General features: G+C 38.1%; 3 protein-coding genes across 3 annotated transcripts; 2 read left to right on the top strand and 1 right to left on the bottom strand.

The window, feature by feature from the left end:
- Window positions 1-8213: 8213 nt before the first annotated feature.
- LOC133314060 (probable LRR receptor-like serine/threonine-protein kinase At3g47570) lies at window positions 8214-11403 on the bottom strand. The gene is made up of 2 exons (XM_061515496.1): window positions 8703-11403; window positions 8214-8602 (listed from the first exon to the last, which is right to left on the bottom strand). Exons 1-2 carry the CDS (start codon window positions 11401-11403, stop codon window positions 8214-8216), a joined length of 3090 nt encoding a protein of 1029 aa, XP_061371480.1.
- Window positions 11404-16466: 5063 nt separating this feature from the next.
- Window positions 16467-17105, top strand: LOC133314059 (uncharacterized). Its single transcript, XM_061515495.1, has one exon. It carries the CDS (start codon window positions 16467-16469, stop codon window positions 17103-17105), a length of 639 nt encoding a protein of 212 aa, XP_061371479.1.
- A 3857-nt stretch (window positions 17106-20962) lies between these two features.
- Window positions 20963-21595, top strand: LOC133314058 (uncharacterized). Its single transcript, XM_061515494.1, has one exon. It carries the CDS (start codon window positions 20963-20965, stop codon window positions 21593-21595), a length of 633 nt encoding a protein of 210 aa, XP_061371478.1.
- The last annotated feature ends 6044 nt before the right edge of the window (window positions 21596-27639 follow it).

The following is a 27639-nucleotide window of genomic DNA, read 5'->3' as shown; positions in this document are numbered from 1 at the left end:
CAGGAGAAGTATATTGAAGGATCAAGTTGCTTGTGAGGAAAGCTTTACAAGTAAGCTCTTGGTTTAAGGAGTTTTTTCTTATGTTGAGTTCTACCATATTCTGGTGGGATGATGGTTTTATCTCTGTATTAATAGTATGGTTAGGCATTAGTATAGTTGTATTCATATAGTAAATAAAATGTAAATATATGTGAAGTACTGGTGTTTAATCTATCTGAAATGTCTGATGATGTTGATAGGTGTAATGACTTAACTTATTTGATGAATTATGAACTGTGTGATATGTATGATAAATTATAAAATGACTGATATGTCTGATAATTTTGACATAGACTTATAAGTCTAGAATTTTGATGATTTGATATGTTTGGCAAGTCTCGTGTTTGATGTACTGATAAGTGTATTGAGGTGATAAATTTTGGTGCATAATGATACGATGGTGAATAGGCATATACATTGTAGAGTGACAAGTGTTGGAATATGTGTATATGTTTTTATGCATATATTATAGATTATGCAAAACCTTAATTAAGAGGGATATATTATTAGTGTGTTTAAATTAAAGTGCATATTCTGATAATGTGATTATGAAGAAGTAATATCTGATTAAGGGGATATATATATATATATATATATATAGAGAGAGAGAGAGAGAGAGAGAAAAAAAGAGAAAGAGAAAGAGAGAAAAAAATATTTCTCAAGTTGCTTGAGATATATTTATCTCCGATCACCCCAAAACTATATCGTTTTGTTTATTTATTTCCTTATATTAATTGATTCATCTTTCAATGGTTATGATTCCCTTTTTCTCTCTCTTCTTTTATCACCGTTGATCCATCTTTGTACAGTTATGTATAACACCTCGCAATTCTAAATTATATATTAATATTAAATGTGGATTAAAGGGAATGATTAGTGAAAATCCTGAAAATTGGGTCAAAATACAAAGAAAGGGTAAAACGGTAATTAGCCAAACACGCAACCCTAGGAAGGAAAAATCGAGTAGGAGGTCTCAAATGATAAAAATAACCCTGGAAATGGATTCAGAACGAAAAATTGAGTGGTTAGGCAAGTTTCAGAAATTTTGGTGAATAGTGTTTTTACCGGGTAAAAATACTGCGGTACAGTTGCATCGTAAAACGTGTCAATTGAGTTTTGAGCTCTAGGAATGGATATAAGTTATAAATGGTGTATAAGACTAGGAAATATGATTTCTGATGAAAATTGACGGAAATTAGTGAGTTTGGGGAAGCGTGCCTACGGCGCGCGTAACAGACTGCGATTTCTCCAAACGACCGAAAAACTCCGGATTCAACTGATCAAGGGTAATTAAAGGACAATGGTTAATGTTAAAAATTATATTTTCTAAATAGGTTATGAAATTATGAACGTTTAGCGGAATAGGAGGGAAATTCGAATTAGTTTGAAATCGCGTGAGGTTGTGGTGGGGCCCACCTCACTTAAGTGGACTTAGCCACTTGTCCCCTTCACTATTCATCATCACTTCCACCCCTTTTCTCTCTCTAAAATTCGTGCTTCCTCCCCCGTCCATGACCATTTTGATTAAAAACTTCATCCTCTCATAACACACTCAATACTCAACCGAATCCAACAAAATTTTTCATCAAACTTCAAGTAAACGACGATCCGGACACAACCATACCATCCACAAGCCTTGAAACTCACTCATTTGAGAGGGAGGAGGAAAAATCAGCCACGAAAATTGGAGGGATTTTGTGATTTTGGGAGTTGTTTGCTCAAGCCATTGCTTGGGGATCACTTAGAGGAGTCCTGTGACTTGATTGTGAGTAAGTTTCAACACCTTTTATTGGTTAATTTGATGGATTGATTTCATGAACCCTAGAGAAAATTAAATTATTAAAATTTTTGTTTTAGCTTGACAAAAAGAGTTTTACTACGTGTCTTCTAGTCTAGAAAATATTTATATGTTGATTAAATTTAATTGATTATTTTTAATGAAAATTTTGGTTTAGAAAATTCATTAAATTTAGTCGTTTCGAATCGCAGCTAAAATGAATCTTAATGAAGTGCACGGAGTTGACAATTCGTCATGGCTAATTTACCCCTTTAAAAATGAAATTTATATTATTAATTTCATCCCTATAATTCTACAAAGATGATTTTTAAATCACTAAGTCGTCACGGCTAAATAACCCAAAACGAAATACACGGATTGACAAACCGTCACAGCTAAATTATCCCTTAAAACAAGTTTAACGTTAAACTAATATAAAAAATATATAAAAGAATATAATAATTTTAAAGAGTTACGGATTATCAAGCCGTTACGGTTAAAATGATCCCGTATACCAAAAAAACATCCCAAACAAAACACACAGGATTGGCAAAGCCGTCACGGCTAAATCACCCTTATGTATAATTTTAATGTTTTATATATTTTAAGTTGATATAAAATATGATAAATTTGATGAGTTCCGGATGATCAAACCATCACAGTTAAAATGATCTCATCTACCAAAAAAAGATCCCGAACAAAATATGCAAGATTTGCAAAGCCGTCACGGCTAAATCACCCTTATGTATAATTTTAATATTTTATATATTTTAAATTGATATAAAATATGTAAATTTGATGAGTTCTGGATCATCAAACCATCACGGTTAAAATAATCCTGAACGAAACACAAGGAATTAACAAGCCATCACGGCTAAATTACCGCTTTACATAATAAAATGATTTCATTGTTGTTGTTTGTGTTGTGATAAACCTTATGATAAATTCTGTTAAGTTTTGAGCCATCAAAATTTAATCGTTCTATTAAAATAAATTAATTTTTTTTATCTCCCAAATTTCATACCAATAGATAAAAACAGTGACAACATTTAAAACTGGGGTTAACATCGATTTGAACAATTAAATGGTATTAGTCTATGTAAACGAAGATTAAAAAAAAAATGAGAATTCGGATGACTATTATTTTAAATCGGTAGGTCAGTACAACATAACCAGCAAACCAATTGGTATATGATTTTGACCCTTAATCAATATATGAGTTAACGTTTTTAAAAGTCTTGTTAAAACAAAATTACTTTTCCCCATTCAGTTTTTTTTATGAAACATACATTAGGAAAAAATATATATCCTCATAAGAAATATATATATATAAATATATATTATATATATATATTGTAATTAATGATTAATTAATATTAATTAATTCGTATGACCGTTGGATGTATGAAAATCAACGGCTGAAATGTGGTGTAAAACTTATTCATCTTACATCAGTATAAACTATGGGTTTTATAAGAGTTATGTTGTAGGAAAATTGATTGTGTTATGTTATAGAGATTCGTTTTGCGTGTCGAAGTTTTTTATTTATTTTTTGCTTCGGGCCCCACAAAATGTTGTGTGTGTAGGAAACTTTTTGTGGTCATGTTAAATGATAGATGATAAACCCATAAACTATATATATATATATATATAGAGGTAGGATTTTTTGATATTGATGTCAAAATTTAAATTTGACACCTCATCTAAAAGTCGTTAGATCAAAAAAAATCAATGGTGTCACATGTTTACAAATCAGAGTCGTTGATCTTTTTTGATCTAACAGCTCTCAAATGAGGTGTCAAATTTAAAATTTGACACTGGTATCCTGCCTTATATATATATATATATATATATATATATATTAACCATAGTGATTATCCTGATAAGAAAGAGAAGATGGGTTCTCTTATTGTCTTTGTGTTCAAATAATACAATTTCAGATTTTTATTTATACTTATCTACTTAAAAAAAGAAACCATCTAGACTACTGATAAAAGAAAACGCTAAAAATTTACAGACTGTGAACGTACGTAAGGTGATGATAAAAATCTGATAGAATAAAGAAAAAAATAATAAATAAATAAAATAAATAAGTCTCATTAAGCCGTGTGAACTTAATTAGTAACAGTACTACGCTACCTCTAGATGACGTGACAAATAATGAACAAGTGGTACCTGGTAAAAAAAAAACATAAGATAACAATGATAAAAAACCAAATAAATCATAAAAATACCTCCTTCCAACGTAAACTCCTAAGTTGTGTTGAGATATATAGTTTCACATTAGTTGTATGAGCAACTAATGTGGAGTTTATAAGGTCTTGGACATTGGGCTTGTGTATAATCCACTCTTCAATTGTAATGAGCTCTTGTGTAAGGGGGCTTGTTGAGATATATAGTCTCACATCAATTGTAGAAGTGATGTATTCCAAGATTCTTTACATGGTATCAGAGTCTCGTGTCCCGGATTTGATTCTCGTCGCCTTCACTTTAAGGTGGAATTAAAAGAAAAAACACAAAAAGGTAAACAAGAAATTAGGCCTATGTATAATCCACTCTTCAAGTGTAATGAGCTCTTGTGTAAGAGGGTTTGTTGAGATATATAGTCTCACATTAATTGTATGAGCAACTAATGTGACCTTTATAAGGCCTTGATCACTTCCACCCTTAAAGCTAACTTTTGAAGTGACGTATACAAACTTATTTACAAGTTGTAAGTTCTTTTTTTTTTTTTTTGATTACTTGGAGATGGAGGTATGCCAATGGATGTGTACGACACAATGATGATGAGATTTTGTGCAGATGACAGTGTGGCAAGAAATGGGAGTTATCAGGGGGATAGATCGTAGGCAATGACTAGTAAATGGTGGCCGATGGAGCTTATAGTGGCGTAGCTTTCCGACGACACAGATTGGCGGTGTGAGGGAGACGACAGCTTAGGTGCAGCAGATGTCTTCTAGTAGTATGGGTTTTTGGAGTCTCTCATGTGATGCCTGTTGTTTAGAAGACAGTAGGTGATAATTAAAATCACAAATCTGTACCAAAAAAAAAAATCAAACATTACACCGGAAAGAATGGAAGAATGCATGCACGGATGAAGGAAAAATCAGAGTAACAGTGCAATTTTCTGAGATAGACACTGACCAGAGCAAAAATTGGATTATTTCAGAAATACGAACAGAACCGATCCGAGCCAATCAGTGCTTGTGGTGGATCAAAGGCCACGTAATTCTTCTCCCCTCCATATAATGTGTAGTGTCCTAAGGGACAATTTTGTAGTGTGAGGTGGGATTTATATACTCTCTCGTCTCTTATTAGTTGTCTCACATGGTGAGAGTTTATATATCCTCTCACCTCGTACTAATTGGTCTACGTGAGACTTCTTATAACTCACACACACTTTTAACTCACACACACTTTTAACTTCGCTCTTTTCTTTTCTTCCTCAACCCACTTCTTATTTATAATCACAGGATGTAGATACATATTCCAACAATGCCTCTCCTAACTTTCTTCTATAAACTTTCCTTTTGTTTTCTAACTTACTGAAGCCCCCTAGTGTTTCTCCTTCCTATTTTTTTTCTTTCAATACTTTTCAGTATAATGGACTATAAATTTTTAGTCCAATCTCACCTTTTCCTCTGCATGCTCTCTCCTTTCTTTCTTTATTTTTCTCCTCGAACACGAGAATGCCTCCCTCCGTTTTAAACACCGAAGACCTCTTATATAAAAAATGACTTCCTTCACCCCCCCCCCCCCCCCCCCCCCCGCTTTTTTTGCTAGCAGCACTCTTGCTTTTTGTATTTTTATATGCCATGCTTATAAACTTTGTGTTGAACCCTTTATCTTTTTCTCCTACTTTCTTGTCATGGCTTATTTCGGTTAAACCCCAAATCAACTATGATTTTTTTGCTCCTTGCGTAACAACTCTGATTCTTTTGCTCTATGTGTACAGGTAAGGCATTTGTCTCCTCCAAGAGAGGCATCGATCAAGAGAATTTGTAGCAATCTTTATTGGACATGTCTTTTTCAATTTTCTGAAATTTCCCTTTCTGTGTTTATTGCTTTTTTCTATTTGGATTAGGACCAAAATTGATGCTATCTTAACCTTCCATGGCAAGTTAACTAAACCAACATGTCCTTGCTTTAGTTAAGCTTACCCACCATTGCTATCCCAATGTTATTTGACACCTTCATTACTAAATTTACCTATGAATTTTGGTAATTTAATTTTGCTGTCCACGAAGAGCTAATGGTTATTATACATGGACCACAAAACTTTTAAACATCTAAGCTAACAACTTGAATTTTATCTGTCCTGTGTTCACTATTTTTGAAATAAAAAAAATAAAAATGGTGTTAACAATTCACATGGGCCTAATCATAAGCTTTTGTTATCTTGACAACTAAGTTGATTATTTGTTTAGAAAGCCCATTTGTGAAGGACTAACCCACAGAACCAATGGATTGAGGGGCTTATCCATGGATCAACCAGTACATTACCTAAAATCAACCACTACTACCCTACACGTGCCAAATTGCCCTTGTAATTTAAAATAGTCATGTAGTTAATTCTCAAATTTTAAATTATGATTAGCTATGTAGCACCGATACGACACGCGACACGTGACACGACACGACACGACACTCCGACACGTCAATCCTAAAAAATTATGGATTTCGACACGTTGTGACACGTTTTAATATTAAATAATATTTTTAATTTATATAGTGTATATTTCATTTAATATTTAATAATTTAAAAAAAACGAAACTAAATTAATAATACCCATCAACACGTTATAAAGATGGAAGCTTTAATAAAAAAAATAAGAACTGGGATGAGAGAGAGATATAATATCAGATAGAGCAATAAAATCATATTAGAGAGAGATCAGAGAGAAGAAGATACAACAAGAGCGTGATAGGAATCGACAACAATGCTGCTGAAATGATCTCTTATCTACTTAAGGGAAAAAAAGACAAAAAGATAAAATTGATATGATCAGGTGGAAGCTTTATTAATATATTTTAACTTTTAAAAAAATAATTTTTTTTAAAAAAAAAATTAAAATTTTTTTACGAAAATGTCATTTGACCGTGTCGGACAGGGTCAAATTCGCGTGTCGGAATGGTCAACATGTCAGAAAAAGTCAACCGCGTGTCCGACACCGTGTCGGAGCGTGTCGCCGTGTCGGACCCGACTCTTTCTGTTTTTACAAGTGTCCGTGCTTCCTTCATGATTACTATTATTATTGGGTGTATATTAAAAAAGAAAGAAAAATATCCTACAATAAAGAAACATGATAGAGATCGACGCGTAAATTATAATTTTAACCATGATTTTATGAAACAACATAAAGCCGGAACAAACCCAAAATTGCACCCATTGGGCGGTTTACACAAAACAAAAGTCGTGTAGCTTGAAATAACTTAGAAAAGTTAGTAATTTCATCTAAAAAATGGAAAAAAAAGATTAGTCGTTTCTTTTCTCTTTATATGGTTCATGAATTTTTAAATTTTGATTTTTTTTTTTGGCTGAAGAGGTCTTTCATTTCATTCTTGTTCCTTAAAAACAAAGATCATTTCTCCATCCTAAATCCTCATAAATAAAAGAAGAAAAAAAAAACAATTTTTTTATAACCTTAATAGAACATCAATACCTTTCTATCTTTAACAAATGTTCCCCTTTCTCCATTCTTTTTTGCTTGTTTTTCTAGCATTAGCAGGCACTATTACTGGCTGAAAAAACTCCATAACCGTTCTCATATAACTAAAGTTTTGTTGAATCAGTACGGATCAAAGTAAATAGATTGTGCTGTGTTTCAGGAGATTGAAATTTACTGAAATACTAAGCTGATTCCAGCTTATAATCTAGGTGAACCAGTATAGTTTTGGTAATGGCAGTTGTCTTCTACATACCTAACTTTTCAGTTAGAAATCTCATTTATTGAATGTTTTGATATTAAGGTTATAATGTTTAATTCAATATTATGTTCCATATTCTATTCCTTTTTAATGCATTTTAACTAGAGGCATGAATGTAAGAAGCAGGTTACGAGTTCAAAGAAATAGTCACATCTCCTACAACAATTAATTCCAGCATATTTGGTTACTTTGCCAATATAAAATGGGAATGATATGGAGATCATAAGGTACGTAGAATGTACAATAACATCATTGTCTTAATTTAAATACACATAATATGCATACATGAAGCCTGGATTTAAATAGATAGGGAAAAACAAAAAGACAAACTTCTACTTAGAAAAACATTCAGAAAAAAGACAAGAACATAGAAACTAGAAAGGATATAAAACATGCACTGCATTAATCGGTGGCAATTGTAGTGCATGAGGGGCACCTTTACTTTCTGCAGTTTGTGGTTGTAATGCAGTTAGCCACCATCAATCCCACCAGAAGGAAAGAAACTTTTGATTAGATCAAGCTCCCTAGTGACATCAACCATACTCATTCTTGTTTTCGGTGATTCCATTGAACAAGCTAGTCCAATCCTAAAAAGTGAAATTAAGCACTTTTCAACATTTTTATTTAGATTCCCATTTTTTTCTTCTTCTATTGCTGCTTCATTATCCACTGATACAAGAGATGGGTCCAAAATCTGTAACAGATTCTCAGGAAATGAAATTTCAACAAAGTTATGAAGATTTTGACCACCCTCAAATATTTCATCTGTGGGCCTTCTTCCAGTAAGCATTTCCAACATAAGAACCCCAAAGCTATAGATGTCACCATATGTAGACACTTCAGAACCCATTCCATACTCTAAAAGATATAACAAAATTGTCAGTACAAGTATCAAGTTGACACCAAAAGATAAAAGTATTCAACGAAACATTGAAAGATTCAAGAGTTCAAAGCCTACCTGGAGGAGCATAGCCAATAGTCCCAATTAGCCCAGTTGTGCTAGTTTGCTTAAGAGAGGTGCCACTAATGGTTGAGACAAGTCTTGCTATGCCAAAATCACTCACATGAGCAATCATGTCATCATCAAGAAGGATATTGCTTGGCTTTAAATCACAATGAATGATAGGTTTCTCACACTCATGATGAAGATAGTGTAAAGCAAAAGCAACATCAATAATGATATGTAATCTTTGACCAAGGTCCAATGTTCTTGGAGGCTTCACATTTACTGTACTTGGATGCAGCCATTGTTCTAAGCTTCCATTTTCCATGTACTCAAAAACTAGAGCTTTAAATTCTTGACCATTGTAATCAGCACTCGAACAACATGTTAAAATCCTAACAAGATTTCGATGTCTAATATTTTTGAGTGCATTACATTCAGCAATAAAACTCTTGTGAGCTCCCTTCTTTTGAAGATTTAGGACCTTTATGGCAACAAATTTATCTTCTGATGCAAGAGTTCCTTTGTACACAGAACCAAAACTTCCTGATCCAATCAAGTTTCTAGTTGAGAACCCATCGGTTCCATAGTGTAGGTTTTCGTATGAAACCTTCACCAATTGGTCATTTGTTGATGAATAAGAAGGTGATTCCTCGTTTCTTTTCCTCGACCAGTAGGTAGTAAGAATAAATAGAAGTATGAGAAGAAAAGCAACCACACTAACTATCACAGCTATCAATATGAAATTATGGTGATTTGCATGTTTCTCACCTTTGACAAGGCATGGTAGTAGATGCAGCTCAGAAATACCTCCACAAAGCTTATCATTTCCAGTGACTGCTAACGCACTTGCATTTCGAAAGACACCTCCAGTTGGTACCTCGCCATCCAACATGTTAAAAGACACATTCAGGTACTCCAAGAAAGAAATATTTTGCAGATCTTTAGGAATTGATCCAGACAAGCTGTTTCGTGATAAGTCTAAACGTTGAAGACCTTTTAATGAAGACAAAGAGGATGGTATGATTCCATCGAAGGAATTCCCTTGCAAATAAAGGTACTCCAAGCTTATGCATTCTCCAATGGCTCCAGGAATATTCCCAGACAAATGGTTCTCAGAGACATTCAACATATCAATATTTGTTAGCCTTCCCACTTCTTCTGGTATATTACCACTCAATGAGTTTTGTGATAGGTCCAATAAGTTTGTTAAAGAGAAAAGACTAAATACCTCTGAGGGTATGGTTCCTCTAAGGTTGTTTTGAGAAAGGTCTAAGTATTCTAACTTTTGGCAGTTTCCTATGCTTGGAGGAATATTTCCTTCTAACGTATTCTGTCCTAAACCCAAATGATACAACTGACTTAGGTTGCCTATGAAGGCTGGTATATCTCCTGACAGCTTGTTCCCAATCAATTCTAACACTTGCAAATTTTGAAACTTCCCAAAAGTAGTTGGAATCACCCCTTCAACTCTGTTATTTTCCATGGTCAAAAGTATTAAGCTAATTAGATTTCCTAATGTCACCGGAATTTGTCCTGATATATGATTGCTCCCAAGATATAGGTAATTGAGTTGGGTGGAAAAATTTCCCAAGGAATCTGGTAAATGACCTCCAAAATTATTGGTGGATATATCAACCACATTCAACTTACTACAATTTGTCAATGATTTTAAAAACTCCAAATCTTCTGTTGAGTTTCCTCCTAGATTGTTATGAGACAGATCTAGGAGCCGAATATCTCTTAGCTTCCCTAGACTTGGAACTTGTCCTACCATATAGTTTTCAGTGATATCAAATGCTTGAAGGGTAGTTGCATTTGTGATGGAAGTTGGGATTTTCCCTGTGATTTGATTCCCACCAATGAAAAATGTTTGGAGATTAGGGAGTGTGAGGAACATTTCTGGTGGAAGAGAACCATTAAATTGGTTCGTATCAACAGAGAATAAAGTGAGAGATGACATATTGTAAAGACAAGAAAGAAGTTTACCAGATAGTTTATTGATCCCCACTGATATTGTTGCTAAGTTTTTCAAGCTGCATATTTCTTGTGGAATATTTCCCTCCAAGCTATTAGAAAACACATTAAGATCAGTAAGGGATGAAAGATTCCCTATGGATGGTGGGATTTGTCCTGTTAAATTGTTTTGAGTAATGAATACTTGTTGGAGCTTCCCAAGAGAGCCAATTTCAATTGGTATGTTGCCAATCAGATTGTTCCCTGACAAGTGTAAGCCTTGAAGATTAGAGCAACTTGTCAAGTTTGTAGGTATTTCCCCAACCAATGAGTTATTGCTGAGATAGAGTTGTTGCAGTTGTAACAACCGACCCAATTCTTGTGGAATTTTTCCATAGAAGCTGTTGTTCTTGAGGTTGAGGTTTATAAGAAAAGAGAGATTGCCAACTTGTGGAGATATGAACCCATGTAAGTGATATCCTTGTAGGTTCAACTCTGTAACTCTTTGATGCATGGGGCTGCATGTGATTCCATACCAGTTGCAAAAGTGGGCAGAACTATTCCAAGAACCTAAGATTCCACGTGGGTCACTGGATATTGATTCCTTGAATTTGAGCAATGCCATGTGATCACTCTCATTTCCTGCAGATGCAGAGGCACTTGTGTTTGTGGTAAACCATAGTGAGTTCAAAGTAAAGAGAAGAAGTAGGTGAAGGCATATAGACCAAATTGTAGGTAATACGAGAGAAAAAGGATCCATTTGGTGTGTTTTCTTCTGCTAATTGGGTGTAAATACAGAAGTACTTTTCTTCCTTCTGCTACTCTATGGACTTATAATCTGTAGGCAACATTATGAAAGCATTGTGTGACGTCTTCAATTTGAATTTTTATTGATATTACTTTAAAAAATAAAATAAAAAATCCTTAAATGTTAAGTCAATTGATGTGTTTCGTTTCCTACGTCAACAGATTCTTATGTTTCGTCCAAACCACGCTAAGTCTATGATCAAGATAAAAATAGTATTTTCTTTACGTCTGTAGTAGGTACATCTGTCATTTAATAAGTGATACTTGAATAAAAAATATATTTTTTTCTTCTTTCCATAAAGCATGACAGTCATTCCTTATTTTCTATTAGATAAATGCACTGAATGAATGATACAACAGCAGTGCCATAGATATTTTCCCAAGGTAAAAGTTGTGCATTGACTAATGAAAGCCATTGACTGATTGATCATCTATAAAAAATTTCATTTTTCATTTTTCATTTTTTAATTGTTGATGCCGATGGACATTTTGCCTTTTGTTTTCTTTATCTGTTCGCGTATGTTTGTCTTTATTTCTAAACATCTTTCTCAACTTTTTTATCGTCAAATGCAGGCAAAATCAGGAATTTATATGAGGGGGGCAGGCGGACTAATGTAAGCGATTGATTGCTTGATCATCTATAAAAAATTTCATTTTCCATTTTTTAATTGTCAATGCCGATGGACATTTTGCCTTTTGTTTTCTTTATCTGTTCGCTTATGTTTGTCTTTATTGGTTTGGATGAAAGTTAATTTTAACCGGTCAAAAAATTGAGTGAGGTTGGGTTGCAAGAAATAAGATGTCAACCCGACTCGAGCCAGCTTAGAAAAAAAAAAAAGTTAATTTGCGGGTCAAACTGGTCAGCTCTCGTGGGTTGAGTTTTTTATTTCTTTAATAAAAAAGCATAAAATATAATATACAAAAATGGATAAAATTCACACACGCTGTCATCGTCTTTCTTCCTTCTCTAAACCTAAGTCCTTAATCTTCTCACATCGCTGCCATTTTTTATCTTGTTAGGCTGTGTTGGATATGTTTGGTCAAATATCTTACTCACTTAGTAGCAAGTGATTCTGATTGTTTCTCGATGTTGGTGCAAATTTGTTGTAAAGAAAATTCGAAACTAGAGTATTTTACTTTTACTTTTCATTCTGTAACTTTCTATTTTGCTTTTTTATAAACTATTTTGTGAGACAATTGTATTGTTTAAGATTATGGAAGTCGAATAGCTGGTGCATTAATATTACCGGTTCATTTAAATAGGCTGACAACGAGCCAACCCGCGAGCCATTTTTGAGCTAACCCGCTAGTCAATTTTTGAACCAACCCGCGAGTCATTTTTTCAAGCCAACCCACAAGCCATATTTTTTAGTCAACCCGCGAGCCAACCCTAACTCGGGTCGGGTTGGGTTTTCTGACTCTTTTTTTTTTTTGAGTCAATCCTAACCTGACCCATTTTTTTGGGTTGCATGCGGGTTGACCCGTTTTGTCAACCTTATCCCAAACATCTTTTTCAACTTTTTGATCTTCAAATGCAGTGGCAAAATCAGGAATTTATATAAGGGGAGCAGACGGACTCAGAAAATATTATTTATGTCCTCACATTTAATTTTTTTTTTTTAAGTTTTAAATGTATTAAGAAACAAAAGATGTTATAGTAAATATATATACTCTGTAAATTTCTTTCGACTATGCAACCGCTCTCCCAAACTCTCATTTGGCATGTATTCATACATGCAACAAGTTTAAGTCCTCTCTGCCTCTGCTTCTCCAAGATATTATAGCGAACATATATACTCTGTAAACATATAATAAATTTTTTATTATATGCGTAGAAAACAACATATTTATATATAATATGTTTTTCCTAGGAAACATTATAAGTAGCTATTATATTTATCTAAGTTTCATCCTAATTAATTACCTTAAAATAGACGGTCAATATACGAAGCTCGAACCACGTTTGAATTTGGCTTTCATTCTACAGACAAGTTTTATTATATTGCTTCCATTCAATATATTTTGTTTGATTGAAAAGTGAAAGATATAAGACAAGAATCAAAATGAAGAATGAGAGTTGGCTCATAGAGTATGAAACAATGTCTTATCAGTTTCCCTATACAGCCCCCACCAACACCATCGTCCTTAATAAATGAGGCCCCACACATAGCCCATTTCTTAATCTGCAACTGCAGATAACTTATGATATGTATCAATTTAAGAGCATCCCAGCCCCACACTCTTTTTAATTAAAATTGTTAACTTCTTGCATTTGTCTTTATGTAGTTTTCCATTGTTTTACTCAATTTTTTTAAGGGTTTTATTAATCTCCTTCCACATAAGATAGTTATCTTATGTGGTAGAGAGAAAATGGGTGGGTCCCACCATTACAAGAAAAAAAAAAGGTGGGGTGCGAAAATCGAAGTGAGAGAAAATGAGATAAGTTACCTCATGTAAAAGGAGAGTAATATTTCCCTTTTTTTAATCATAAAATGGATAACATGCGCTCTACATATTATTCTCTCTCTTTTCCCCCCTTTTAATCGAATTTTCCTTCTTTTTTAAATGTGTATTTAGGCGTTCAATTTGTAAGGTTGGTTGAGTAATTCGACAATTCCTCCACGCCCAATTAAAAGTGGGCAATTTTTTATTATTATTATTTGAATAAAAAATTATGAAAATATAATTATTTAAACTAATTTACGAATTTATTGCAATCATTAGTGTTCCTATTAGGCACGACTTGTGCAGGATCCACGTAGACACCACTTGTGTCAAGTCACGAACTTTTATGAGAAATGTTATAGTTACAAATTTTTTATTTACAAACTACATTAAGTATGACCGATCATACTTCAATCGAGAGTGTATGGCCAGTCATACTTTGTGTAATTTATAAAAAAAAATTATAAACGGATATACAACATGATAAGTACAAAACATAAGAATAACAATTACCTATTACTTACTTCGTTTGGAAAGTTAATTTAAGAATATCTTATTAGGGAAATAATTATCTCATGCGACAGAGAAAAAATAATGGAGTTCACTATTTTTTTCTTTTTTTGAAAAAGTAATGGACCCTACAATTTTATCTCTGTTGCAATTATCTCATGCAACATGAGATTAATAGATCTCATCCTATTATTGGTTTATGGGAAAAAAGTGTGTTATTTTAAATGACACATCTTATATCCTTTCACTCTCACAAAGAGGTAAGAGTAAGACTCACATTTTTAAAACTTTTTTTTCACTCTCTCTCCCATGATTTATCTCTTTCTCTCACTTAAAATGACACAACTTTATATCAATTAAAATGATACACATTTTTCCCTTTACTTATATACATATTACTACTCATTTGGTTCATTCTTATTCTTAAGCGAGTATATAAGAATCAAAACATAACAGTTACTGCATCCAAAAAAATAAAAAACAACAGCTACATTTATAAAATATAATAAAAAAGAATAGCACATGTTAATTAATAATTATTTTATGTATAAAAAAATTAATAAAAAAATTAATAATTATTTTATGTATAAAAAAATTAATAATTATTTTAAGTGTCTAGCACATGTTAAGAAATTGAAAGGAGTAACCTACTAAGAGGAAAAAAAGAAATTGAAAGGAGTAGGTGTGGGGAATAGCAAAAGTAACCATCCAATTAATACACTGACTCCTATTAAGACACCGACACCTTTTGCTTTTCCTATTTATTTACATGGTTAATCTAATCTCATGTTATATGAGAGAAGATCTCTTATATTATTGATAAATGTGTGGTGGGACCCACAATTTACAAAAAAGAAAAAGAAAAAAAGGATGTCACGATTTTCGATGGATCTATTGGAGATAAACTACTCTTATGTTGCATAAGAGTAATTTTTCTCTTATTTACACTCTAACTTTTTTCAGTTTTTTTTTGTGTTTCCCACATATTCACCCGTAACCAAGTAGGTTTTAGGAAAAAAAGTTGTTTGGTCGTGTCTAGATAGGGCGCGATCCTGCACCAGTTGCATTTGCATGTGACATGACATATCATTTCTATTTGGAGCGCGACTTGACACAAGTGGCGTCTGTGTGGAGCACAATTTGTGCGCTTAATAGAAATGCGACTGAGTACAATAAATTTATAAATTGCTTTAAAACAGTAATATTTTTGTAATTTTTTATTTAAGTAATAATATATTAATTTTTTTGCCATTAAAAGTGAATATAACACAAGATCAATTATTATAATGCTAATCTATTTATATATATTTATATGCTAAATCAAAATTGTTTTACTACACTTAGCTCAGTTGGCACTTGGCAACACATGTTGAGTAGGTATGGAAAGAATTTGTGTTTAGTTCCGGATGGCCCAATAACTTTGTGCCCCAAGGCCAGTGCCCAAAATCCTATCCACGTCAGCCCTATCAGCCTGTCACCACACAGAACCCCATATAATGATGCTCCCCAGGTGAGACACCAAAATGTCTCGTCTAGGGACCATAACCCCCAAAAGAGACCGCCCCAGATGCCATAAGAGGCAACTACCATTTGCCCCATGCTGGCAATCGCAAGGCGCAGGGGGTGCATCACTGCGATTGTAGCAGTCCCTGCCGCCCTCAGCAGCGCCTCCCACCCTAGACGGAACCCAAGAAAGGTTGACCTTCTCCTCATGAACCCCACCCAAAGTTCAACAGGACCTTCATCTATAAATACTCCTCTGGACATAGAGGAGAGATATCTTATGTATCGTTATTATGCCCATTTGTATTAAATCACACCATACACACACCCAACCTTCCATTGTTATTAACTTGCTCCATATTTGGAACAGTACTTTCTAGCCTGGTCATTACCTTCGCTAGTGGTACCATCCATATAGTGACATCATCCCCAAAGGGAACATAGTGGGCTTATAAATTCCAACGGTACATTGGCGCCGTCTGTGTGAAACTATAAACTTCTATTCCCATTCTCCTACCACAGATCTACAGGAGGCATTTCTCACTCTAATAACTAAACATGGTTGTCACAACAAGAAGAGCAGAGCAAACTCGAGCCGTTACCCCTGAAGGTCACGTACAAACAGTTCAACCTAGCTCCCCACCGTCCATGCATTCAGCCCCAGCTGAAGGAGTTGCCGGCGAGGCTCTTCCCTTGGTACTGCAGTCTGTTGGTCCACAGCACCCAGCAGCTGATCCTGCAATAGCCCAATTGAATCAACGTGTAGCCATACGGAAAATGCAAGGAGAAAACTTAATCCCAAATCAACCCCCACCGCCAGGAGTCTGTTTCGGAATGCCACTCCCCACTGCTTTCCCACAAATCATCCCACTAGCCCATTGCCCACAACCGGCCCGGAGCCAGCCGGTGGCTATGTACAACGATCACCGAGTCCCTGTGGTCGCCCCATATCCCCCTGGACCTTACACGCATAACATTGCCGTCCCTTACCCCCCACATTTTCCTACTGGCTTCCCATTCCACGGTTACGCAATACCTCCCCACAATGCAATCATCCCTCAGCCCCAAGGATCAGGTATGATCCCAGGCCTGCCACAATACGACGCTCAACAAGCCCCAGCCCTTTCTTACTCTATTGAGGCCCCCCAAGCACCTCACCGACCACCAGACCTACCCGTCCATAATCCAAACTTATGAGTGACACCTGCTCATACCTCAAGGCGCAACAAACCCTTGACTGATAGCCTACGCCTAGGGATGGCAAAAATGAGCCAACCCGTCGGGTTGGCTCGTAACCCGCACAAAACGAGCCGGGTTGGGTTGGCAAAAATGAGCTGCCAGCTCGATTTAGCCCAACCCGAGCCCAAACGAGCCAGCTCGCGGGTTGAACGAGCCAGCTCGCGGGTCACTCTTTTTTTTTTTTTTTTTTTTTTTTTTTAATACAATGGACTTTACTGATGGATTCTCCACTGATGGACTTCTTTTATTTTTTATTTTTTGGCTTTACATACGTTTTATGGTTATCGTGAGTTAGAGTAATTCAAAAAATCATGATAAATGACTCTTGTGATTCGTGGAGTGGTTTGTGTTTCATTTAATGTTTTTGGATTTTGTAAACTACTCTACTTGTAGTTGGACTGCAAAATACAATAATTTTATACAGGAAAACAAACCACAAAAATTAAATTTTTTGAGCCAACCCGCTAGCCAATATTTTGAGCTAACCAACCCGCGAGCCAACCCACTAGCATCATTTCGAGCTAACTCGCGAGCTTTTTTTGAGCCAACCCGCGAGCTTTTTTACGAGCCAACCCGCGAGCTGATTATCGAGCCAACCCGCGAGCCAACCCTAACCCGGCTCGGGTCGAGCCGGGTTGGATTTTCTGGCTCGTTTTTTTTTTCGAGCCAACCCGACCCGACCCATTTTTTTCGGGCTGAATGCGGGTTGGGCCGGGTCGAGCCGGGTTGGCCCGTTTTGCCAACCCTACCTACGCCTAACACCCATACCGCTTGGCTTCAAAAGGTCATCCAATATCACGACGTACGTGGGCGACACCGACCCTTTCGAGTGGATCCAGAAATTCGAAGCAGCTATGACCCTCCATGGCGAGACAGATCTCCTTATGTGCAGGACCTTCCCCACACTCCTCGGCGGGAGAGCACTGATGTGGTACACCACTCTACCAATTGGGAGCTTAGCATCCTGGGATGATTTGGCAAGCAAGTTCCAGACCCATTTCGCAACTAGCCGCCTGGTACCTAAATCTGTCCATTCCCTTGAAAAAATTCGCCAGCAGTCGGGGGAACCCCTCAGATCCTTTTTGGACCGCTTCGATAAAGAAGCACTTAAGGTGCAGGGTCTAGACCCTAAAGTGCAGGTGCATATACTCCTGTCAGGCCTGCGATAGGGGGAATTCGAATATGAGCTAGCTCGCCACGAAATTACCGACCAGGAGGAGGTGAAGAAAAAAGCTCAAGAATTCATGCGAATCGAGGAGTATAAGGGAAGTAGAGCAGATGATTCTCAGAGCAGCGAGAAGAAAGCTGGTAAAAAAGACTACGCTGATGAAGAAAAGAAGTGTCACAAACCCTCCAAGTATCCCAACCGCCCTTTGGGGCGAGATCAACCGAGACGCCAATCATACAACGTCCTACAAACTGAGTACAAAGAACGCAAGAATACCCCTCAACACCAACAGCCAGCCAGAGATGTTACAGTGTACTGCAAATTTCACCGTAGTAACGGCCACAACACCGAGGAGTGCAGATCTCTCAAGGAGGAGATTGATGAGCTAATCTAGGGAGGAGCCCAAAGGCAGCCGAGCAGTTCTGGGCGTGAAACCGGTTCGGGAAGGTGTCGCCGCGAACGCAGCAAGTCACCAGAAAGAAGAAGAACCGGTCAATTTGACTACAGGCCTCCTCACGAGCGGAGCCATAGAGAAAACTCCCCAAGAAACCGTAGGGTCCAGAACAGCCCAAACGGCTGTGAAGGATGAAAAGCGAGTGACGAAGACTCGGCAATAATCAAGCATAGAGTGATACACATGATTGCAGGCGGACTAAGTGGAGGAGGAGAAACAACAAACGCCAGAAAGAAGCATTTGAAACAGTGCTTGGCGGTGTCTGGTAAAACCATCAGCAAAACTAGAGTAAACTCGGGCCCAGCCAAACCCAAAATCGTTTGGGACAGCAACGATTTGGGAGACGTCCTACCTGGACATGATGACCCCTTAGTCATCCAAGCAATAATAGCTAATTTTGGGGTCAATCGAGTGTTCGTCGACCATGGCAGCTCGGTTAACATCTTATTTTTGCCTTGTCTCAGGGCGTTAGGGTTCACAGTCAACGACTTAACCCCCGTCGTTGGTGAACTGTTCGCTTTCAACGCAACAATCACCAAGCTTTTAGGCATGATAAATCTACGATTGTCAATGGGAATGCCACCCACCTCCAGGTCAGCTGACATCCAGTTCCTAGTGCTTGACACCCCCTCAACATACAACGCTATCCTGGGCAGGAAGATGTTTGCCACCTTCGAGGCGAGCGTATCTCACCCGCATCTGGCTATGAAATTCATAGCTAGTGACAATAAAGTCGCAACGGTGAAAGGAGACCAAACTGTCGCCAGGAGCTCGTTGAGATCGGCAAACAGGGTTACCTTCAAGGACCAACTGACGCCCCAACTGATAACAACCTAGGTAATTGAAGAAAACCCAAGCAGAAATAAAAAAGGAACTTGACCAATGTTTTCTTGTAGAGTTTGACGCAAGGGACGACCCCCGGGTGGAACATTCCAGGCCCGCGCCAGATGGAGCTTTAGAACATGTCAACTTGGGTGATGCAGATCACCAGACTACTACCATTGGGGCGATCATCGACCCAGAAATAAAAGGAAGGCTGGTTAAACTGCTACGAGATAATAGAGACTTGTTCGCCAGGAAACCGTCAGATATGCCAGGCATTGATCCTGAAGTTTGCTGCCACTGGTTGTCTGTGGATCCCAAAGCAAAGCCTGTAGCACAGAAAAAAAAAAAAGTTTGGCCTCGACCGCCAGAGGGTGATTGATGAAGAAGTAAAGCGGCTCCACGACACTGGCTTCATTAAAAAAGTCAAGTATACAACCTGGCTCTCCAAGCCCAGCAAGGCGTGGAGGATGTGCGTGGACTATACCGACCTGAACAAGGTGTTCCCGAAAGATGCTTATCCCTTTCCAAGCATTGATCAGTTGGTTGACAACGCATCCAGTTTCAAAATACTCTTATTCATGGACGCGTATTCCGGATACAATCAAATTCCATTACTTGAAGAAGACCAAAGCAAGACGGCATTCATCACCCAAAATGCTAATTACTGTTATACTGTGATGCCCTTCGGGTTGAAGAATGTCGGCGCCATTTACCAACGAATGATGAACGCCTGAGCAAACACCTGCTACACCTTCAGGGCGTGTTCGATAGGTTACAAAAGTATAACATGCGTCTCAACCCTAGCAAATACGCCTTTGGCGTACCGACTGGCAAATTTCTGGGTTTCATGCTGACCGAGAGATGCATTGAGGTCAACCCTGGTAAGTGTAAGGCGGTTATAGAAATGAGAAGCCCCCAGACAGTTAAGGAGGTTCAATAGTTGACCGGGAGACTAGTGGCCCTCACCCGATTCTTGGAAAATTCTGCACACAAATCTCTCCCTTTGTTTGGCCTACTCAAAAAAGGTATGTCCTTTCAATGGTCTGATGAATGCGAGAAAGCTTTTCAGGAGTTCAAGAGAGCCCTGTCCTGCCCGTTAGTCCTCACTAAGCCAGACAATGGAGAAACCTTGTACTTATATCTTGTCGTGGGCGCCGAGGTCATCAGTGCAGCATTGGTCAAAGAATCAAAAGAAGAAGGTCAGAAGCCAGTTTATTTCATCAGCAAGGTGTTACAAGGGGCTGAACTTCAGTATCAGCAAGTAGAAAAAGTTTCCCTCACACTCATCTTCGCCGCAGGAAGGTTAAGGTCGTATTTTCAATGTCACCCCATCACCGTCAGAACAAATCAACCTATCCGCCAAGAATGATGTCTTGGGCGATTGAACTGTCGGAGTACCAGATCAATTATGAGCCAAGAACCGCCATTAAGGCTCAAGCTCTCACAGATTTCATAGCCGAGATGACACACTCCTGTACTGCTGATAGCCAAATCGCAGAAACCCCACGGTTGGCAGTATGGAAGTTATATGTGGATGGTTCTACCAATGCCAAAGGATCCGGTGCCGGAATGATAATCGAAAATTCAAATGGTGTGGCGGTTGAGCACTTCTTATCTTTCAACTTTAGCACCACTAACAATCAAGTGGAATACGAGGCCATGATAGCAGGCCTACTTCAAGCCAAAGATTTAGGAGCCCAGCATCTTAAAGTCTTCAGTGATTCTCAGCTGGTGACATTCCAAATTTCTGGTGAATATCAAGCTAAAGGGCCTTTGATGTGCAAATACTTGGAGAAAGTCAAGGAGATAATGTTGACCTTTGAGGCGGTCGAAGTGGAGCACATCAGGCGATCGGAAAACACGCGCGCAGATATTCTCGCCAAGCTGGCAAGCACTAAAAGCCCTGGTAATAATCATTCTGTCATTCAGCATAACCTGCCTAACCCAGGCATCATCATGAGTATTATAGACAAAGCTGAAGGAGCCGCCGAAAACACCTGAATCACTCCCATTGCCAATTACCTATCAGAAGGTACCCTCCCCGAGGATTTGAAGGAGGCAAAGAAGATAGTGCGGAAAAGTGCTCACTTTTGCATGATGCATGGGCACCTTTATAAAAGAGGTTGCTCAACCCCACTCCTGAAGTGCTTGAACCCCGGCAACATAGGGTACATTCTTGAAGAAATCCACGAAGGAATCAACGGCCACCAATGGGCGGCCACTCGCTGGCAAAGAAAGCGCTTCGAGTAGGTTTTTATTGGCCGACCATGGAGCGTGACGCCTATGAGCATGTGAAGACATGCAAAAGATGCCAAAGGTTCGCCGACATTCATAAAGCTCCGCCAGAAGAACTGACGTTGATAACATCTCTGTGGCCTTTTTACAAATGGGGAATGGACATCCTAGGCCCTTTCCCTGTGGCGGCAGGACGAATCCAATGGTTGGTCGTCGCCATCGACTATTTCACCAAATGGGTGAAAGCCGAACCGGTTGCTACCATTACCTCTCAAAGAGTGAGGAAGTTCTTCTGGAGAAACGTCATTTACCGTTTTGGGATCCAGGAGAAGTTATAACGGACAACGGCACGCAATTTACTGACTCCAAGTTCCGGGAGCTGATGAAGGACCTCCACATTCGGCATCACTTTGCTGCAGCGGAGCACCCACAGTCCAACGGGATAGTAGAGTCAGCCAACAAGATGCTGGCTAAGGGAATTAAGAAGAGGCTAGAGTCTCATAAGAGGGGATGTTTGGAAAACCTAGACAATGTCCTTTGGGGTTATCGGACAACTGCCCAGTCTAGTACCGGAAAAACCCCCTTCAGGTTGACTTATGGTGCGGAGGCAATGATTCCTGTCGAGATCGGAGAGCCCTCCTGGAGGAAAGACCATGTGACGGAAGTAACCAATAGTCAGAACCTGAATGAGGCGTTAGATCTCCTGGATGAGAGATCTGCGAGCGAGACACAGAATCTAATCGCAAATCCAAGGAAAGGTCTGCCGCTCGGTACAACAAAAAAGTAATCTTAAGGAGATTTGAAGTAAAGGATTTAGTCCTTAGGCGAGCAGACGTTGGAAATAAGAACGCCAGTGATGGAAAGCTCGCGCCAAACTGGGAAGGGCCATATCGAATAGCCAACAAGCTAGGCGGAGGAGCTTATGCCTTGGAAACTCTCGAGGGGAAGTGTAACACCCCGTATATATCTGGTAATGTTATCATACTATCGTATTATGCTGCGCTTAATTAAAAATGAGGAATATCTTTTTCTTTTCAATTATGATGTCATTAATCATTACCAACTTGATTACTTAACCATTTTCAAAATATCGCCTGTATGTATATTGCAATAAACAGCTAACTGGAATACCTCAACAATTAAATAACATAAGTATGTCTCTAGTCACGGAACTGCCACACGTAGACCGAACCAACTGTAGTTTATACAACTCAACTTAAAAGTGAAAACAACATAGTGGCTAGGACAACTCCCATGCTCACCCAAATAAGGCAACAAAGCCCAACATAAGTCTCAACTCAATAATCATAAATGACAGAAAACATAAACAGCATCCAATTCAGTCATGCCAGCATAATATGAACAGAACTAAACATCAACTAAGCTCTGGCCTCCTACCGCCAGAGGCATCAGTCCCCATACTACCTGAACCTGAAATAAGCATTTCCAAATGTGGGGTGAGATCTCTAAACAAGAAATCTCAGTAAGGCGAGGGGTCCTCAAGGATCTTCCACCCCAAGCTCACTTACATGTGCAATATAAGTTCAAAAGCGGTTTATCATCATAAGTTCTAAAATAGTGCAATGCAGTAGATAATCATGTCATGTGTGTCAATTCTATTCTACTGGCCAGAGAAATACAGGATTTATATACGTCTAATACCCACAAATAGTGCAAGATGCTACTTGCATCCACCCCGGATCACCGTCTTGTATGACGCCACATACTCGGGCTTACCTTCAAGATGGAACAACACATGCATATTAAAAGCCATTACACATAAAGCTCAACAGCATTTCAAATATCCAAAGCATGTAACAGCATGCATATAACCATACCCCCATGGGACATGGTAGAACCACAACATGGCTAAACCGAGGACACGAAAGCTTACCTCTTAAGCAATCAATCCAAGTCAAGTCCACACAAGCTCAATGTCCAAACACAGCAGATCACAATCTGATTTAGAACCAACAAGCATATCAACATTCATAGCTCCATAGCACATAAAGACTACGTTTTCCTTTTACGTTTTACGTCTTAAGGCTTCCCACAAAGCCATAAGCCCTTAATCACTTGATTCTGACTTAGTTAAGTATTTACAGAAGTTCAACTCCATCAAAATAGGGTCCACAAACCCATAGCTCAATTCTGTATGAACAGTACTTTACTGTTCCTCGAAATCCCAGAATATCCAGATATATGTCGGGGGCTTATCCGGATATCAATATTCGGATACCATATCCGGATATGCATATCCGGATATCAAAGACCCCATATCCAGATATCAATATTCGGATACCATATCCGGATATCAATATCCGGATATTTATCGACCCAATATCCGAATATTTCGCGACAGAATGCAGTTTCTGTATTTCGCGAAAGATATCCACCAAAGGTCCAACTTTTACCAATTAAAAGCGTTCAAGACTCCATTTTTAGGTCTATACAGGTTCATACACATGTTAGCTACTTGCTTAACCCATTTACATGCAAAGACACCACCTTTAAATCATTTAAACTCATGATCAAGGTTAGACAACTCACCAAAGCTTCAAACTCAGAAATGGAAGGCTCTTGGAGCTCACCAAACAGCTCCAAACATACTGACTTGCAAGGAGCACGAAAATGCCACACCAAAGGTTGGTTCTTGCACCAAAAGATGACTCTTTGGCACCATAAATGCCAAGCCAAAGAACTATACCCTCTCTAAACTCAAAGTCAGCACCTATCCTCACCAAGGCAGTAGCAAGAACTCAGAAAACAACCCTTTTTTACTTCCCAAGGCTAGAATGCACTCCCCATAGAGTTTTCATGAAGAACCCAAGAGGAAATGAGGTCTCATGGTGTCTCAAATGGAAGGAGGAGGAGGTGGTAGGGTGGCTGGTGACACACCTTCAGCAAACTCACGTAGGAGAAATGTATGGCCTAAGGTTTTGGGCCATACTTTAGTATATATAGTCACTTAAACCATAAACGCATAGTATTAACTTTAATTGCTACGCTTAGCATTTTAATCCCAAACTCAGGATTCTTAACCTACTCAATTTTACAAGAATTATCATATTTTTCTCATATATTTCGGAGCACCTTTCCGGTACGCGCTTTTCATAGCCAGTACCAGTTTCTGGCACCAGTTCTCATTATTTTAACTTGAAACTCGTTTTACAAGTCCTACATATTATTCTAGTAATTATCATGTACTTATTATAATTTTCTGGGATACTTTTTCGGTACGCATTTATACCGACTAGCAGAACCGGTATCTGTACTTTTCGTCAGAAAAATGACTTTCAACATTATTACTCAATTACTATAATTATTAGAGCCTCATAATAATTATTAGGGTCAATTATGGAATTATCTCATTAAACTCATAATTAACCGATTAATTTCCTTAATTAACGGTGCAGGTTCTTACAGGAAGGCCATCCCAAGGGCATGGAACGCTGACAAGCTCAGGCAATATTATAGCTAAACCACAATGTAACTCGTATGATGCACTATTTTCCTTCCCAAGTTTTTGTCCCGTTGGGTTTTCCCTGGGAAGGTTTTTAATGAGGCAGACCACGATTTTAAACAACAATGTCATTTTGGCACTAATCTTGATCCCTCATGATTTCATCAATTACAATTAAGAGGTAATTTAACCTCCGCCAACAGTTGGCTGGAACGGTTCTCACCCCCAGCCAACTTTCAAGTAAGGGATGGTTTTCACCCCCGCTAAACGTTGGCCTGGGACGGTTCTCACCCCCAGCCAACTTTCAAGCAAGGGATGGTTTTCACCCCCGCCAAACGTTGGAAAATTTAGGTGTCGGTTCTCACCCCCAATTAACATACAAGCAAGTGCGAATAAAGAAAAATGGAAAATTTGTGAGAAATGAGCTTCATTGAAACGCCATTACGCAAGTCATTACATGTTTAGTGCACCAAAAAGAAGCAAATACAAGGTTACATATTCAAACTTGACGATCACCGGTGGGGACCGCCTCGTCTTCTTCAACAGTCTTGTCCGGTTCAACTGAGCCAGCTACCTCAGCACCCCCATCACGTCTCCCACGCTTAGGCCAGATGGCGTAACGCCAGAAAGATTCGTCGACAAGGTATGCCCAGTTCCACCGCCGTCGGCTTCGCCTCCGACAACAAGACCTTCCGGGGATTCCTCTTGTGAGTCCTCCCCCTCATCCGTCTCGGGACCCTCCTCGATCACGACCATCTCCCCATTCGACATCTGGTGAAGTATCTAGTTCCCCCTCACCTCGTATTCGGGGCTAAAACCTGTAATGTCAAAATTTGGGTGTCGAACGCAGATTTGCTGGAGTGCGTTGTTAAAAGACGAATACAGAAGACTCGCCAAGGCACTGTTGGACGTTTAGCAAGTGCACTAATCGTACAAGTAATAAAATGATGAGTAAAGATCGTTCCCATGAGGAATTGTGTTCAAACACCAATATACCATAGAAAACTAATTTGAATCAAATAAGAGTTTGTAAAAATCATGAATAATTTGTCACCAGATAATTGATTGTAAGTAATTTGACACAAAGTAAATATGGATTAGGAATTAATAAAAACAACAAGTAGTCGGAAAACAACTTTCCTCCATGATAACCCATATAAAAATTGATCATATGATGAATTCCTTTCCATGTGATGTTAATCAACCTTTTACTTATCATCAAGGTGTAATCCCTTACTACCATGATAGATACATTAATCAGAAACCCCAATCCCTTGGTGATCTCTTTCTTAATACATGCATGAAATACTAAGGTTTTAAGATTACATCAGAATTCTAGCATCAATCCCTTGAGTACTAGACTTCTGATGTTGAGATTATCAAATATAGAAGTCATATAAACATCCCTGTTCTATACTACTTCTTTGATAGAAATAATTAACTCAAATCAAATCTCAAATCCCCCCAGATTCTGATCTAAATGTCAAGGCTTTGCCTTATATAGTGTTACAATTAAAAACAGAAAACTGATGTGGGCGCTAAAATGTCCATAAGTGACCGTTTTAGCGTCCATGCTTTACGTATGCTCAACTGCTTTTAACTGATTTCAACGCTAAAACGTTAAGGAATGACCGTTTTAGCGTCCAAACTTGGTGAATGCTCAACTAACTTTAACTGACTCTAACGCTAAAACGTTTGATTTGGACGTTTTAGCGGTGAAGACCAGAATCTTTTTTCCACTTTAGGGCGCTAAAACGCATATTGCAGGCCGTTTTAGCGCCCAAGACCAGCAATTTTCCATCTTCTTAGTGTAGCATCGCGCTAAAACGCTCTGTGTGGACGTTTTAGCGCTCATCACCAGCAAGTTTTGGCCTCTTCCTGTAACAGGGCGCTAAAACGCTCAGTGTGGACGTTTTAGCGCTCAACACTTAGGCAAATTTTCTCCTCTTGAGCTTCAGAATCTTCTTCCTTCTCCAGTTGTCTTTCAAGCTTGCTTTTCCTACAAGAATCATACAAATTTCCAATAAAGCTCTTGAACTTGTAATTGAGGACATCTTAGGACATTAACCTTGTTTTTCATCATTTAATCACACAATTTGATCCTAATTCCTGCTAAAAACCATGATGAACTAAGGGTTCATCACAATTCCCAGATTTGAATATTGCTGTCCTCAGCAATAACTTTAAAGACAGAGAAAGACTTGAGATTCTTTACACATGAAATTTATGAGGTTGGATTGAAATATGATAGATCAACTTTCCAAGATACAATCTAACAACCCAGCAATCTATCTTTTACTATGACTTGCTTAACCTCATTACAATGACTTTCAACAGATCAGTAAGA

Source organism: Gastrolobium bilobum, unplaced genomic scaffold (genome assembly GCF_033153095.1).
Source record: "Gastrolobium bilobum isolate Gb01-03AN ecotype WA unplaced genomic scaffold, APGP_CSIRO_Gbil_v1 utg150726, whole genome shotgun sequence".
Lineage (NCBI taxonomy): Eukaryota > Viridiplantae > Streptophyta > Magnoliopsida > Fabales > Fabaceae > Gastrolobium > Gastrolobium bilobum.
Note: the sequence above shows the minus strand (reverse complement) of the source record. Positions and strands in the feature narration are given on the sequence as shown.

Excerpts from the sequence above, each read along its gene's own strand:
- LOC133314060 (XM_061515496.1), bottom strand. The coding sequence starts at position 11,403 with ATGGATCCTTTTTCTCTCGTATTACCTACAATTTGGTCTATATGCCTT. Across the intron at positions 8,603-8,702 it reads TATTGGCTATGCTCCTCCAG|AGTATGGAATGGGTTCTGAA; the intron begins GTAGGCTTTGAA and ends TATATCTTTTAG.
- LOC133314059 (XM_061515495.1), top strand. The coding sequence starts at position 16,467 with ATGGTTGTCACAACAAGAAGAGCAGAGCAAACTCGAGCCGTTACCCCT.
- LOC133314058 (XM_061515494.1), top strand. The coding sequence starts at position 20,963 with ATGTCTTGGGCGATTGAACTGTCGGAGTACCAGATCAATTATGAGCCA.